At 39.4% G+C, this 15,205-nt stretch overlaps 1 protein-coding gene and 1 non-coding gene across 6 annotated transcripts in view; both read right to left on the bottom strand.

The window, feature by feature from the left end:
- Nucleotides 1-15,024, bottom strand: part of polr3b (polymerase (RNA) III (DNA directed) polypeptide B) — a 41,567-nt gene extending 26,543 nt beyond the window's left edge. For all 5 annotated transcript variants that reach the window (XR_009795504.1, XR_009795502.1, XR_009795503.1 and 2 more), the window contains exons 1-13: nucleotides 14,888-15,024; nucleotides 11,154-11,186; nucleotides 10,383-10,439; nucleotides 10,201-10,265; nucleotides 8,967-9,042; nucleotides 7,967-8,067; nucleotides 7,204-7,295; nucleotides 6,979-7,096; nucleotides 6,338-6,446; nucleotides 5,055-5,177; nucleotides 1,885-2,001; nucleotides 1,651-1,785; nucleotides 461-622 (exon numbers count right to left, since the gene is read on the bottom strand). Coding sequence is in view for 2 of the 5 variants with exons in the window: in XM_061823484.1 (XP_061679468.1) it covers nucleotides 461-622; nucleotides 1,651-1,785; nucleotides 1,885-2,001; nucleotides 5,055-5,177; nucleotides 6,338-6,446; nucleotides 6,979-7,096; nucleotides 7,204-7,295; nucleotides 7,967-8,067; nucleotides 8,967-9,042; nucleotides 10,201-10,265; nucleotides 10,383-10,439; nucleotides 11,154-11,186; nucleotides 14,888-14,959 (1,260 nt within the window). In the remaining 3 variants the exon portion in view is untranslated. The remainder of the gene's footprint in view (nucleotides 1-460; nucleotides 623-1,650; nucleotides 1,786-1,884; nucleotides 2,002-5,054; nucleotides 5,178-6,337; nucleotides 6,447-6,978; nucleotides 7,097-7,203; nucleotides 7,296-7,966; nucleotides 8,068-8,966; nucleotides 9,043-10,200; nucleotides 10,266-10,382; nucleotides 10,440-11,153; nucleotides 11,187-14,887) is intronic.
- On the bottom strand, nucleotides 8,334-8,405 carry trnap-agg (transfer RNA proline (anticodon AGG)). Its single transcript has one exon. It is a non-coding gene; the product is annotated as a tRNA-Pro (tRNA).
- Nucleotides 15,025-15,205: the final 181 nt, after the last annotated feature.

The raw sequence follows: 15,205 nt of genomic DNA, 5'->3' as shown, positions 1-15,205 counted from the left end.
ACAGGGCAGTTCTAATAGCACATGGTCAGCAAATATTATTGCCAGTGAAAAATGTAGGGTTTTTATGAACTGTGGATTTTTAATTGCAGTTGTACTTATTAGGGTAGAAGGTAAGATGGAGACTGCAGCTTACTCCAGCTGACACCCTGGATTGCTCACCAGCCAATTGCAAATACACAAACAATCATTCACAGCAATGGACAATTTAGTCTTCACTAAATTAAATCTGCATGTTTTAAAATATGTGAGGGAGCCAGAAAATCCAGACTCGCTAACTACTAGCCAGCTGCTCTCCTTTGATAGACCACAATCGTCAAAATTTTGAATGAACCAATTGACCTATCACAAGCCACCCCTTATCAAATGGGCCTTGTGTGACAAAGCCAAACAACTCCTACATGAGTTGCACCTAGCCAGTAATATCAGACACACGCCCACACAGGCCCACACAAAGACTTACAGTGGAAATGGCGTTGATCATGCCGTTCGTGATCTGGTCCTGTCTCATGTGCTTGACCACATCGAACTGTGCCGCCCTCTGTTTGGGGATGATCTGGTCGGCAATCTTCTTCAGTTCAGAGTTGAACTTTTTAAACAAGTCTTCAAAGAGCAAGGACAGAAGCTGCAGAGACAAAAATATGTCCTCATCAGTTTTGGTTAAAATGCATTCAGAGTTGTCAGTGTGACGTGTGATTTTACAATCATATTTAAACTGAGTGAGCCCAAATCATGCTTCCTTTCCCGCCTCTTTTGGAGCCCCCACCGCCCGACCTGAGGGTTAGCAGATATCACAACAAACGGGCTTGAAATTAATAAAGAAATTAAGCTTCTGTTGCACAGCTAGTCCAATTAGTTGAATGTCAGGGAAGAATAATTGGAGAGCGAGAAGATTGCTGGTGTAAGCCCCTATTGAAAGAGGACCCCCCCCCCTTCCCCTCCAGGTCGGGGTGGAGTGGGGGGAAATTAAAGAACTTAAGACAGCAGTAATGACATTATCAGAGGCGGGCCCGCGGATTAGCTCAATCGCTCTAGTCAAGGCACCGTATCTATTGTCAGCACACTGAAAAATCCCCGCCATTCCAAAGCTTTGGGATTTTGGTGCTACCGCATATCTCGCGCCTGACAAAGCCAGGCGGCAATACAAGCAGGGTTGGCGGGGGTGAAGAAAACAAAACAGGGATGAAACAAAGCAGACGGAAAAAGTCTTAATAAAAGGAGGAGGCTGGAACAAAAAGATACAGGTGAGGGATCTGGGGCTCACTTCTGATGCTGTGATCTCCTGAATTGTACCACATGCATGACTTTCTACTACATCTTTACAGTACACTTTTTTTTTTTTTTTTTTTTTTAAATCAAGCTGATTTGGTACTCTTGTCACACTAAAAAGGAAAAACAGATGTTATTTCTAAGTCAGCTGTTATACTGTGGATCCTGCATTTATTGCTCAACCTGTGGTCTGTTCAGATTTAGAAAGCAACTCATTTAAATAAAACACATTGAAATTATTCTTATAAAGACATTACAAGTATAATGAGAGATGTGCTAACAACTGGTTAACCATCTCTTAATTTTGTGAGTAGAGTCTAGCGTGACAATGGAAATACATACAGACCATACCAAACTGAAGTGGAATGTTTTAAGAAGTCATACCTGTCCGGCCAACTCAAGACGTTTGTTGCCATAGTAATCTCTGTCATCCACTTTGTTGTCCCCTTGAGCCAGGATCACCCTGCGCACCATCACTGCCAGGTAAATACACTTGGCTCTGAAGTTAAATTCTTTCACCTGAATACACACACAACCACAGAATGACGATGTTATATTTCGTGCACATAGCTCACCTCCCCAGGAACCCACCCATAACGTTTTATGTTTCAAACTTACAGGCACATGTGTGAGAATTAGTGAAGCGAGCAGTTCCCTGGCCTCCTCCATTTTGGTTTTCTTGGGTCCTCCCCACATGCGCTGCCTCCGCACTTTATTCCCGAGGTACCTCAGAGCCTGGCAACAAAAGCAAACATGAATTCTCATCAACAAAAATGTTATTTGTCAATGTAGGATCCTTAATGTAAAAAGGGAAGGAGAGGAAACAAAACCTGGTTAGGAGCACACTATTTTATTATGCCCCCCTGCCTGCCAAGCTGCATAGGTGAATGTTACCTTTTGCGGCCTATGTCAATGCATTAAAAGTCACAAATCACTGCCTCTATGATAGTGAATAAGCTACACTTTTTATCATTCTTCTTAAACCTATCGTTTACATTATAATAAAGAGAGGGTGAGGAGTGGGTAGGAAAAGCCAGAAATGCATGACGTTAATTTTATAAGCCATCGGTGTCATGAATTTGCAAAATGTGAATAGGGGATTCAGTACACTTGCCAAAAAGGTCGGGTTAGAACCCTGTTATAGCAGAGAGTACTCACTGGAGACGACGCCTGCTGTAAGGTTAAAAGTATATTATTATTAAAAATAAATATTTGTTACAATACTGTAAGTAAGGAATCCTTTCTTAGTCCAACAATGGGGAAATCTCAATCATATCAGTTGCAATGGATATAGGTACCATAACGGTAAATATATATATTATAAAGAGCCTACAAAAGGAGGCCCCGTAGCTCAGTGGTTAGAGCACTGGTTTGGTAAACCAGAGGTTGTGGGTTCGTATCTCACTGGGGCCTCCACTCCCTGAGAAGGGTTGCGTCAGGAAGGGCATCCGGCGTAAAAATTGTGCCAAACATATATATGCGTTCATCTGAGATGACACGCTGTGGCGACCCCGAAAGGGACAAGCCGAAAGAAACACACACACACATAAAGAGCCTACAAAGGGGACATCTATACAAATTCACAAAACAGAAATCTAAACTACTATGTATAAACTATCAAATTCAATCTATCAGCAAGTTGTTTGCCAAAGAGTTCTGAGTTTTAAATGACTTTTGAGAATTGATTAATAGTCATTGATGATGTATTGGTACACTCGCCTGACTACGTTGCAGGAAACATGGGTTCAGTTCTCAATAAAAATGGATGGATTTGATTAATCTGACTTAATATAATTACTTTTTTGAAACCAAGGTTAAAATCACAACTGGTAAAGGTCAAATAATCCATACACAGACAATTTTGACAATGGCAGATCGACATTCATCTTGTATTACAAGGTGTATATAACAATAAAATAAATATTGAAAACACAATTTAGTATGGATTAATCTTATAGAGAAATGATTGTTGTGCAATATTTTTATCCTATTACATAAGATACTGCAATAACTGCTCCATGCAAATGTTCTTGACAATATTTAGATAAAAATGTTAATTCTCTCAAATTTGGACAAACCTTTCTGGAAGTGAATTTCTATAGGTTGGCAGATCTGCAAGATATCCGAATCTATGTCTTGTATTTTTCATTTATATTACAATGAAAAGTTCCCAGTTGTGAAATTTGAGAGCAGAAACCTGAATTGGGTTCTGTATGGAAGTGAATATGTGCCACCAGGATTCGAATTAAAAATGCAACTGAAAATTTTATGTTGTAAAATTCACATTGTTATTTCAAATTTCTTAGTCACGTGATGTCACATACTAAGAAAGCGTAATTGGATTGTCTGGTTGTCAAACGGTGAATTTAAGACAGCGAATTGTAGCCAGTTGAATCTCAGGAGACTGAAAATATTGCATTTGAATTGTAAGGGTTGAATTTTTTTTATATGGCGAATTTGTTAACACTGAAAACTTAAACTGAAATACAGCTATTGGAAATGTGATCACTTTGAAATAATGTGAATTTTACAACATGAAATTTTCAGCAGCATTTTAATTCAAATCCTGGTGGCACATATTTACTTCCATAGTTCTGCAGTGTAAAAACAACCCAAGGCAGACTGATGTACTGTTGATTACTCATCATTATCTGATGAGAATGTTGCTTATCTGTATCTGCGTTTAATGGTATAGATTTACGAATCATTGTGCACAGTACAATGACCCTGTGAACACATTGAAAAGACATGAAGGAGGCAGAAACACGGGCGCAGCGGCAGCCGGTTGCTAGGACGCAAATAACGCCTCGTCAGTGAACCAGGCGGCTCCTCTTAACCACATAATCTTTCAGGAAAAAGAACCCAAACAAATTGCATTCATGGATGTAAAAAAAAAAAAAACACACACCATTAACAGGATGAAGCTGTCAAAGAAAGGCAAGGGTCTCTTGTCAAGAGGCAGCATCCTGCTCTTCAAAGGACATCTTATTTAGTGATGTCGCTAAAGTCACGAGTCATTGGTCTCTTCTAAAAACATCCATACAACAAAAGTGGGCTCATCAAGGCATAGTTGTGAAAATAGCTCGTATAACATACTCATAATAATAATATTCGGCACAGGTGGATAATTTATGGGTTCCAGAGAGCTGGAAGCAGGGAAAGCCCTGCTAAAGATGTTGCCTGGATGCCTTCACTGATTTACAAGTTACCCATACCATGGGCAAAAACCCACCCCCGTACAATCGCAGACAGTGGCTTTTGAATTTTTTTGATAATTATCCCCAAACCAGAGACACGCCAAAGGTCTCTGACAATGTCCTTTAAAAAAAGAATTAGAATTGCTGTAGAGTTATAATTTTGAATAGATGTTTAATTGGAAATCAGAAGTAAAACAGCGTACATATAATTATACTCATGCCAAATTTGAGCTTTATTCAGTTGCTCCCGTGCACATTAAGTCAACAAAGGTCCAATTATCTGATGTAGTTAGAAGATTACCCTGAGTGATTACCCTGTAGTGTCAGGTGTGTTCAGCCATTTTTCAACCTTGATATGCTTGAAGACAGTCGGGGAGGCTGTGGTCAATATTTCCCATGGCAGATATTTAAATATTGTGGCAAGAACTTTGGCTCAGCCACAGTCTCCATATGACTGTGCTGTGAATTAGCAAATGTGTGGTCTTTCTGCCACCAAAGTACTTCATCTTTCAGAGACATTGACAATCAAGCTTTTGCTGACTTTGACCAGGAGGGAGGGGGAAAATATGCTCAGCTTGTCAGAGTGCTTACCTGAGTCTGCGTGAATATTTGAGCTTTTTGACATTCCTCCAGACTTGGGGCAAAACTGGCCATGACATGCTCCTCCGTGCCAATCATCTGTACGATCTCCTGGTCACTCTCCACACCCATCCCCTTTGGAAAGGACAAGTAGTTAGTTACTCAATAGTTCATACATTTTCTCCAGGATCAATCATAATGCTTTTTGCAGCAACTCTGATAGCAACAACTCATTCATCCACTTTTTGTTTTAATTCTGTATAATTTCAAACACCTGTGGGAATCCTGGAGAAGGAAGAATATTTTCAGACTGACCCAGAGTGGAAATTAAATAAAAGGATTTGTGTAGACAAGCCTGCACTCTGGAGGTGAACAAACAATAGACATCTTACACTTGCATAAGAGCAGAGTTAAACCAGGAATGGTGTGTGTGCGCATGTTTGCGTGTGTGTGCGTGCGCATGGAGTCACGGGGTTGTAGGTGACATTTGCTTATGGAAATGCTAGGCTGTGGGAACTGAGGCAATAGTCTCGGATGGACGTTGTTTTGTCCACATCCGAGGCGGGATGGGAGAGAAGCACATGCAAATACAGCAAACACACAAAAGTGACAACGTCGGGATAACGACTTCTGCCCTGAAGATACTCAAGAGATTTGTTCTCAGCGGGCAAAGAAGTTAATGATGCCAGCTGGCTGACTGACATTTTCAAGCAATGGAGACATATAAGGTGCAACGAAGTCGACTCATGATTAGCATGTCTCCATCACTGTTCTGAAGTTTGGGTTTGAATCCACAAAGTTTTATTACATACAAGTACACTCATGTACACTTTTTTACTTTTACTATGCATGTACACTGCACTTACCAGAGTTTTTTTTTAACTAAATTGACTAAACCTCTACCATAAACCGAGGATCTTCTGTAATGCAGTTAGGAAGACTTAAGTTGGCAATTTGATAGATTGCGACATCCATGGCTAAAACTTGCACCCAACTTAATTTGAGATTCATGAGATTCGAATAGACTTGGACTTGAAACATGTCTTTTCTGACAAGACTTTTCTATTTACAGTTGAAAATCAATATTTTCAAACTAATGAGTCAACTGTTTTTGAGCAAATTTGCCCACACCAAAACCACAAAGAACTTTGCTGTCTTCTCTCCGCTCACCCTCTTCTCATTATGCAGATGTTTTTCATAGAACATCCCTGCCATTGCAGTCTGTTATTGGTTTAGCCTCCAAGTGGGATATAGAAACCGATCTTGGGGCGCCCCCTAGTGCACAAAGCACGAACCTTGAATATAATGGCGATGGGTGCGTCCTCTGTCAGGGTGTTGTGCTTCAGGTAGAATCGGCCTTGTTTTACAATCATATTTGTTCTGCTTTTCTTCTCGTGAGTGGAGCTGGGAAGGTGAGGAAGAGGGGGGAGAATGAGGGTCACACAGAAAGCAGGAATAAGGAAGAAGGATACGTCGCATGAACACTGGAACTGTCAGAAGAGCAAGCCAAACAGGTCAACTATGGTTTCATCTGATCACAGCTCTTTTGTCAAATATTTCATACGGACATTGAGTTATCGAAGATCTAAATGGATCAAATAATGATTTTTCCCCACTGTATGCCATGATGGATTATGAGGGCAAAAAAAAAACGTGAACTTTATGGCTTGCAATTTAACATTCAGAGACCAAAATTTCTTTTCTTTTTTTTTTTCATTTTGGGATGCTCTTAGCAAATTGTACCTGGTTCTGCAATAATCCTGTAAAAATTGCCATGTATATAATTATAATAAATATATATAAATAGTAACAATAACCTGTATCTTAAAAGGAATGTGAAGGGTATAATGAGCTCATTTTGTGGCTGATGGGGAGATTTTCATTTTCTCTTTATAAAAAATGCTGTGTGGTGATGTTTTGTGCGGGTCATCTCTACCTGGTAACTGAGGCTCCCACTGCTCCTTTCCTGTCCTGCTCCACAATTATTCTGTTCTTGGACAGCTGCTCCTGGATCAGAATGACTTTCTCTTGACCTTTTACAATGAAATACCCACCTGCATCGCCAAAAAGTGCATTTAAAAAAAGTGTCACTGTAGATAAACAATGGCAGGTTTGAAGACAATGCACAGAGTTTAAACACTTAAAATGAAATTTTCCATACCCGGATCCAGGGGGCATTCGTTCAGTTTTGAGAACTCCAACGGTGTCTTTCCTGTGAGGACACAGTTGGAGCTTCGAAGCATGATGGGCATCCTGACAAAAAAAAATAATCCAATTTAAAAGTAACATTGGCTGGAGGAGGTTCAGCCTTATCAGTGAAGCTGATGAAGACACACAAGTGTCAAAATCAAGGAATCAGGGCCTTCAGGCCAAATTAAGCCCAGTGTCATTTTATGTGGCCAGTAAAAGCTAGCCACACGCCTAACATATAAACAAATGCTGGGGACCTCAATTTCTGGCTAGTCATATGTATACTAGTGTAATACAAATAAAATTTTAGGTAGTCTTTAGTGACGCTGTCTTTACTTGGAGCTAAAAACTATTTAAAAAATGCCATTATTTGTGTTTTCACAACATAATAATTCACACCGTTCAGCCAAGTAATTGAGTTTGCACTTGTCTACGTAGTTGCTGTCATAAAAAGAAAACCATCTATCTGCAATTACCTAAAAAAGCAAAACAAAGATTTAAGATCTGTGTGAAATGAATAAATAATTTGCAGACAAATGAAGTAAATATGTATACTTTCTGATGATATCTAACAAGCCCTTTTCTAACGGCACAGGTATCCAAAGGCGCTTTTACACCCCATAGTGATTATACATGTAAAGCATTTTGTTTAACCGTTACAACTGGTCCCCTGAGGACAACCATAACTACAATGTGGCCTATGACAAGTTTGACTAAAAGTTACAGCGAGGTACCTTCCAATGGGCAGAGCATTGCGGATGATTCTCTGACTGCCGCGTGTGTACTCTATGTCCACAGTGATGGGTGCTGAGTAGGTCATGTCTCGGAGACGACACTGGAGTGAACAAGAAAAAAGTAGGAAGATTTGATGAAAAAAAAAAGAACATTTTCAAATAAAAGAAGCTTTTGCTTCTATTTGCACACGTTGATAACGACCACAAAAAGTTAAAGAGATGGCTCATCCGGGGGGGACAAAAACACAAGATAAATGCATGATGACATGCGTAAGTTAAGCAGTTGGTCACACTGATTGCCTCATTTCCAACGCTTCTGACCGACACCGACTTAAAAACGTGAGGTGTCCCATAAAAGTCAAAAGTAGGGCTCGTCCGGGATTTGAACCCGGGACCTCTCGCACCCTAAGCGAGAATCATACCCCTAGACCAACGAGCCACTCGAACAGGACTGTTGCAGGACCTTTTAAAAAGTGGTGATGTGGCAGTACCTCAACAGCTGTTGCAACAGTGCCCCTAGCGACCACATCTTTAAATGCATGTTACATGTACACTTTTACAGAGCCCTATCATACATTTACCCAACCGTAATAGGACCTACCACACTGAAAGAAATACGATATTAAAGTTGAAAATCACCAGACAGTTGACATAGTTGTACACTTTAATATATTTTCAAAAACCTATTTTCCAGAAAAAAAAGTCTTGAATGTCCAAGAGGCATGTCATGATATTACAACATTAAATTTGTGTATTTTCAAGATTAAAGTAGCGACATCACAGGAATATAGATTTAGTCTCACCCCCCTGCCCCACGAATGGCCGTAGCGCTCCTTTGTACATAATGTAGGTGTTTCCATGCATTTTTTTTTTTTCAGTATTGAAAGAAAATGCTACATATAATTAGGAAACATGACAATTTATTGCCTCTTCAATTATTGAACCCACCAAACATACAGTGTTTCTAGATTGTGTATTAACTGTTACAAGGTTTATTTACCTCATGAGGGGAGACTGGTCGCGTCACATTGAAGCTCTCTTCCACATCAGGCATGCCAATGTAGATATTGAGGTACCTGCAAGAATAAAATGACATTAGAAGGATCTCAGCATTCAAAGATTGAGCAGGTCATTAACCCATTCGTGGGCAGCGTCCCATTTTTGGGACATCATGATTTTCACACATTATATCCTTCAGTATATCAAAATATTTAAATGTTTTAATGTGAAGCCATACTTTGGTATCTGGAGAGCACTGTTCCTTCCTCTTCCACATGAAGTAGACTTCACTTAATGTTTGATATTCTTCTGATATCTGCAACTTACTGATAATCGTACTGAAACCCATTTCTGTTAGCTGTTTAGATAAAGCTTCTCTGACACCGGTCACACCTAGGTCGGAGCGACATAGGACACAAAAAAGTTTGGAACGTTGAAAAGCTGATGTTTTTAATTTACTTATTTACAGTAAATAACTGTAATAAACTAGTTGGATTACAGCTATACCATTTTTCCCTTGAAAAATATATCCTTTAATGAGCAAGGTCCTATTTTTGTGACAATCAAAGAAAACCCAAGTACTTAACCATAAATGAAAAAGAAGTGTTATTTCCTTGATTGTGGCCTGTTAGGAGACTTTTATCTCAACAATGCAAAAAATTGCCACCCTTCCCATGAATGGGTTAACTACAGTATAAATATCTGGGAGTGCAAACTGATCAGAAATGAGCTGGCAAATGAATGCAGAAAGGACTGAAAAATTCTGGGTACTTTTTTTATGTCAGATGATCATGATTTTTTTTAATGAGGTAAGTATAGAAAATCTATACGAGCGTATCTTCAAAAACAGGTAATGAAAAGGTCTAATCATGAGATATAGAGAAATAGTGGGAAAGCATACCAACACAAATGATCACCCTTCAGATATTTTACATGCTGATTGTATTGGACTCTCTAACTTTGAACTATTAAAATCTGTCTGAAAACACAAGGTTCCACAAAGCAAATGTATTATCCAAAAAAAGCATTTGGTAAACTTGCTAATTTCCTAGTCAATTATGTTAATATCAAAAACTAACAGGATGAAGGTATGGATGGATGGATAATGACAAAGTGTGTTGCAATAATAATGACTGCAGTGATCCTACGCTTTTGTGACATCAATAAATGAATATTTATATTCATGTATGCAACTGTCCCTTTTTGTGCAAGTTATCAAGGACAATGGCACTTACTTGATGTACCACATCGGGTCCGCATCACTTGTTATCTTCTCGTTGGCACTCATGATTTTCTTGATCTAAGGAGTGGGATGTTGAGATTGCACATTACAGGCTGAGTAAACACACAGACACAGCGATCGATCTACTGTCGCTTTGTCTCCATCTCTCTCGTTGTCTGTCTCGGTCGGTTTTACCTCTACATTGATGAAATAGTTGAACGAGTCGATGTGCTGCTTCACTAAGCCTTTCACCTTAAAAACACATTGAGAAAGTCATTAGTTTTAAGTGTCCCACTAGTGATTTTCCAGAAAAGTGCTTTTTTTTTTTTTTTTTTTAAGGCTTCTTTATAATTGCACAGGCGACAACCGTGCTGACATCACTGCGGCTATCCAGCACACATTTTGCCTTTATACTGTAGCGCAACCCATGCAGCTTTGAACAAGTATTGCTGTTCTCTGCCAAATCGGGGGTGTCGCTACGGCTAATGTTGACTGGGACGCCGCAGGGTGGAGTTTCCTCTGGATTTTTTGGCAATTTACTTTCCTTTCTGTAAGAAGGAACAAAGTAACAACAATGGCAACCATAGAACATCATCTGGAACTAAAGGGAACACTGAGTACTTCATCACAGCATGTGACCAAAAGGGACCAATCACGAGAGATGATGACAATATTTCATGCACAGCAACAATTTTTTGCAGCGATGCTGAAAGGCCATCAAAAGCCAATGCGTTGGTCACATGATGCAATGCGGGTGTTTTCGACCGCGTGACTGCGAGAGTATAAAGAGGCCTTTTGCAGTTCGGTGATACATACATACAGTCCTGCTTCCGATTATTGGCGTAGCCACATTTTTTTTTTCTTTGCACAATCTATATAACATCTTGAAAGTATATTAAATATTTCAAACATATCAGGACTTTTAATTGTAGTGCATGACTGTGTGTGTATGTGTGTTTTTTTTACCTTTAAGAAGGCAGGTAAGAGTTTCCATTTTTCCTGTTGAATTTAACAAAGGGCACATGAAACAAATTGTATATGGAGAAGAATGTACTCTTAATATTTCATAGCAGACTGACATCTTTGTTGGGGTGCCGCATGACGTACAAATTATCACTTTTGGCTATAAAAACTACAAGTGTAATGTAACAAGTAATTTTGTTGAAAGATAGTGGGTACACTATTGAACTTTGTTCATCAATTAAATCCCCATTCAGCAACATAAATTTTTAACTTAATCAGCAGCTACCTAATTTTTGACTGAGCTTAAATACAAGTCAAATATTAGTGAGTTAACTATTGTGTAAACAAGGCGGTGGTGTTTTTCTTTTTTTTTTAATGGGGTTAAAAAGTATGTGAAATACTTGGGATGAGTATGACATTAAAAAGGGTACACATCAGTTGAAAGCAGCACGTGGAACAAATTGATGGTTAAAATTAAGTAAAAGCAACTTAAAACAGTACATAATTTTATGTGTAAATTTAGAACGAAATCCCCTTGGTCAAACCAGCAAAATAAAGCAGTCATATTGCGTTGAAACAATTTATTCACACACACTATATAATGTCACAAAATAGAGGTACAATGGCAGTTTAGGTCACACAACACCACCTAACGAACAAAACGATGTATCGTCCGAATAAATGTCCCTGTAGTCGAATGTATTTCCAGCGATGGAGTAATGAATCCAGAAATGTCCAAAAGACAGCTAGTGGAAGGCAGTGTGGCGGAAAGGCAGATAAGCCGAGTCGTTACTTGTAAGAAGCCACGGCTAAAAGTTAGCCAGTCCTTATATAGACACTTCCCGTACGTTCCACAAAGATCCGGCAACCTAATAAAGTCCCCTCTTTGTAATAAAGAATGTACATAAGAAAAACAATACAGAATGAATGCAATACATAGACACACACTCTCCCCCTTAAGGAAAAGTTGACAAAAAACTTTGTCGTAAGATAACTACAGATTTAACATCAAATATTCACAGCAAGAGTTTCCTTTTCAAAAGGTTGAATAATTTCTTTGGTGCATATCAAACATTTTGGAAAAGTAACACACTGGATGATAAAGACCGGAGTCGTCATCTTGCATCAGGACACCACCTGCACCTACGTCACTTGCTTCAATTTGCAATTTAAATGCTTTCTCAAAGTTAGGTGCACTGGGGAATTCATGAGTATGGCTTTTGACTTTTTCCCCAAATGCAGCTCGACAACTGCCTTCCCACTGAAATCTAACCCTTTCCCCCAAAAGGTTAGGAAGTGGAGATACATCAAGAGAAATTTTGGCAAAAATTTCTTATACTAGCCTGCCATACCCAGGAATCTCATGAGTTCTCTTTTACACTGTAGAACTGGGAAATGTACAATAGCCTCAACTTCAGCGCCAACTGGTACCAGGCCGAGCCCTAAAAATACAACTGGTGCCTTTCCAAACTCGCACTTCGTAAGATTGACAGTCATTTCCCTGCCGACACTCTATCGAAGAATTCCCAAATCCTCTTCAGGTGATCGTCCCATTCCAAGGCAGAAACGATGACATCATCCATGTAGGCTTTGACACCTTCCAGACCAGATGCCGCGTTGTTGACGAGCCTTTGGAACGTCACTGGGCCATTCTTCAAGCCGAACCTCAACTTTGTATTGATAGTCCGTCGGGTGTAGCGAATGCTGCAATGTTCTTAGCACGGTCTGTGAGCAGCACCTGCCAGAAGTCCTTCAAAAGGTCCAACTTACTCATGTAATTAGCTTGACCGAGCAACGTGATCAATCCAATCATCCACTTCAATAAGTCCAGCAGGTACTACACCTCTTTCTGCAGAATTTCACTTTTTTCAGGATTCATTTGATATGGCTGTAGTTTCAGGCACAGCATCACCTTAAAACTATATCATGACTAACCATATCTGTGCGGCCAGATACATCAGAAAATAGGTGAGAGAACTAAAAAAAAAAAAATCAAATGTGACATATGAGATGAATAACTTTCTGTTCAATTTTCTCATCAAGGTCAACTAACACATCAGAATTGAACAACTTTGTTGAAACATTCACTCAAATCATCAAACTTCACATTTCCATCATCATCAACATTCTAATTTACATGTACATCATCATCAACCGTACAATCAGTAACTGAGGAGAGTGTATAGCAATACGACTGACTTGTTTGGTTTCTAGTCCTTCATGATATTTCTTAATCATGTTCACATGACATAACCTTTTGTGTTTACGACGGCCAGGAGTCAAGGACAATATAGTCTGTTGCTCACCTTTTAGTTCATCAGGTATGGACCCCGGTACCTAGCGCTCAGTGGTTGGCCAAGATTGGGAAGTAAGACTTTTTCACTAGGAGACTTGGCTTCAGACTAAGAATGTGACTGCTTGTCAGAAGAATTGGAACCTGCCTTATCACCACCAGACCCTGCATAAGCAGTCTTACGCGACAAAAAGTCCTTTAGGCGAAAAAACTTGGAATTGCCGGGAGACCGAAAAGAACTCTTGTGAATCCAAAAATAATGATCTGCCAACACCGCTGCGTCACGTAAGGCATTAACGTTCTGTTCATTCAAATAAGTTTGGAGATCTGAATGAACACACTGCTTAAAATCCTCAATCAGAACTAACTGCTTCAAACCCTCAAAATCTGAAACCCCCCTTGAATTACACCACTTCTCAAACAAAGTTTCCTTTTTCCTACCAAAATCTACAAAACTCTCACTGTCCCATTTACGAGTGTTGCTAAATTGCTGACGGTAAGCTTCGGGCACTCACTCAAAAGCTTTCAGAACGGTCTTTTTGACAAAATCATAGTCAGAACTCTGCTCTAGAGAAAGGATGCATATTTGACCCTTTCTCATTGAAAGGAGGAACCAGTTCGACATGCCTTGTGATATCAAAGTGTGAAGAACATACTGAGGAAGCAGAGGAACTTTCTAGTTTTTTAATTTCAATCTCGTTTTGAGCCTCAATTTCTATTTTTTCTCCTCTAATTCCCTAAATTGTAGTTCATGTTTTAGTCTCTCTCTTTCAATCTGAATTTGTAATTCCAGTTTATTTAATTCAAAAACATCCGAAGGCTCCTGCTCTTTTACCAAGGCCAAAACATCAGGTTCAAAAATGTCCTCATCTACAAAATGATTCAGAACAATTTCCAAAATTTGGAATTTCTTCAAAGCAGGTTTGGCATCAAGTTTGAAATGACTGGCAATTTGCAAAACATCAGATTTGTGCAAGTCACTGGCTGCTTCAGGGGTAGGGGATTCAAGAAAATCCTAAAGTTTAAACTCCATTTTGCTGGCTTCACAGGTGAGCTGGCTAACTTGTTTTGGAGAGTGATGATGTTTAGAGCTTAAAAGGAATTTTTATATACACGTAGATATCAAAAGACATCATGATCATGAGCGTTATCTTTCGCCGTTGCGCATAAATTCACAGTGGCTAATAAAGGTCACTATTTGACCTCATTCTCTCGGGACTCATGAGGAAGACCGGTGTGACTACTGACAAGACTACATGATGACTTGCATGAGAGTTGATTTATCACGGAATTTGGCTTAGTTTGCGAGAACCTACAACTGGACTTCACTTTCCCAAAACAAAATGATTTCGGACTTTGATGTTCAGACAACAGCTGCACGTGACTTATCCCTTGAAATTTGACATGAACTCCCAGTGTCAGTATGTCGGCCAGTTCGACTTACCTCGACAGTCTTGACAGGAGCCGCCAGTTCCTGTTGGGACATGTTGCAAAACTCTCCTCCGAGCACTTCCATTCTGACGATAAGTCTTTTAAATTATGTTTTAAATATTTACATTAAACCTTTCTTTTACTTTTTTAGCGTTGCTACCGGAAGTAGCTGCAGCATGCCTCCAACATTGTGTTACATTAAAGCCTTCCGTACTGAACAGTTTCCGCCATTGGGGAAAGTCCTCTCTGAGAAAGGATAAAAAACACATTTTCAAATCAAATTTAAGTTGTTAATATTGGAATTTAATCTGTAGAGAAATAGAGCGATACA

This window comes from Syngnathoides biaculeatus, chromosome 6 (assembly GCF_019802595.1).
Source record: "Syngnathoides biaculeatus isolate LvHL_M chromosome 6, ASM1980259v1, whole genome shotgun sequence".
NCBI classification, from domain to species: domain Eukaryota; kingdom Metazoa; phylum Chordata; class Actinopteri; order Syngnathiformes; family Syngnathidae; genus Syngnathoides; species Syngnathoides biaculeatus.
Note: the sequence above shows the minus strand (reverse complement) of the source record. Positions and strands in the feature narration are given on the sequence as shown.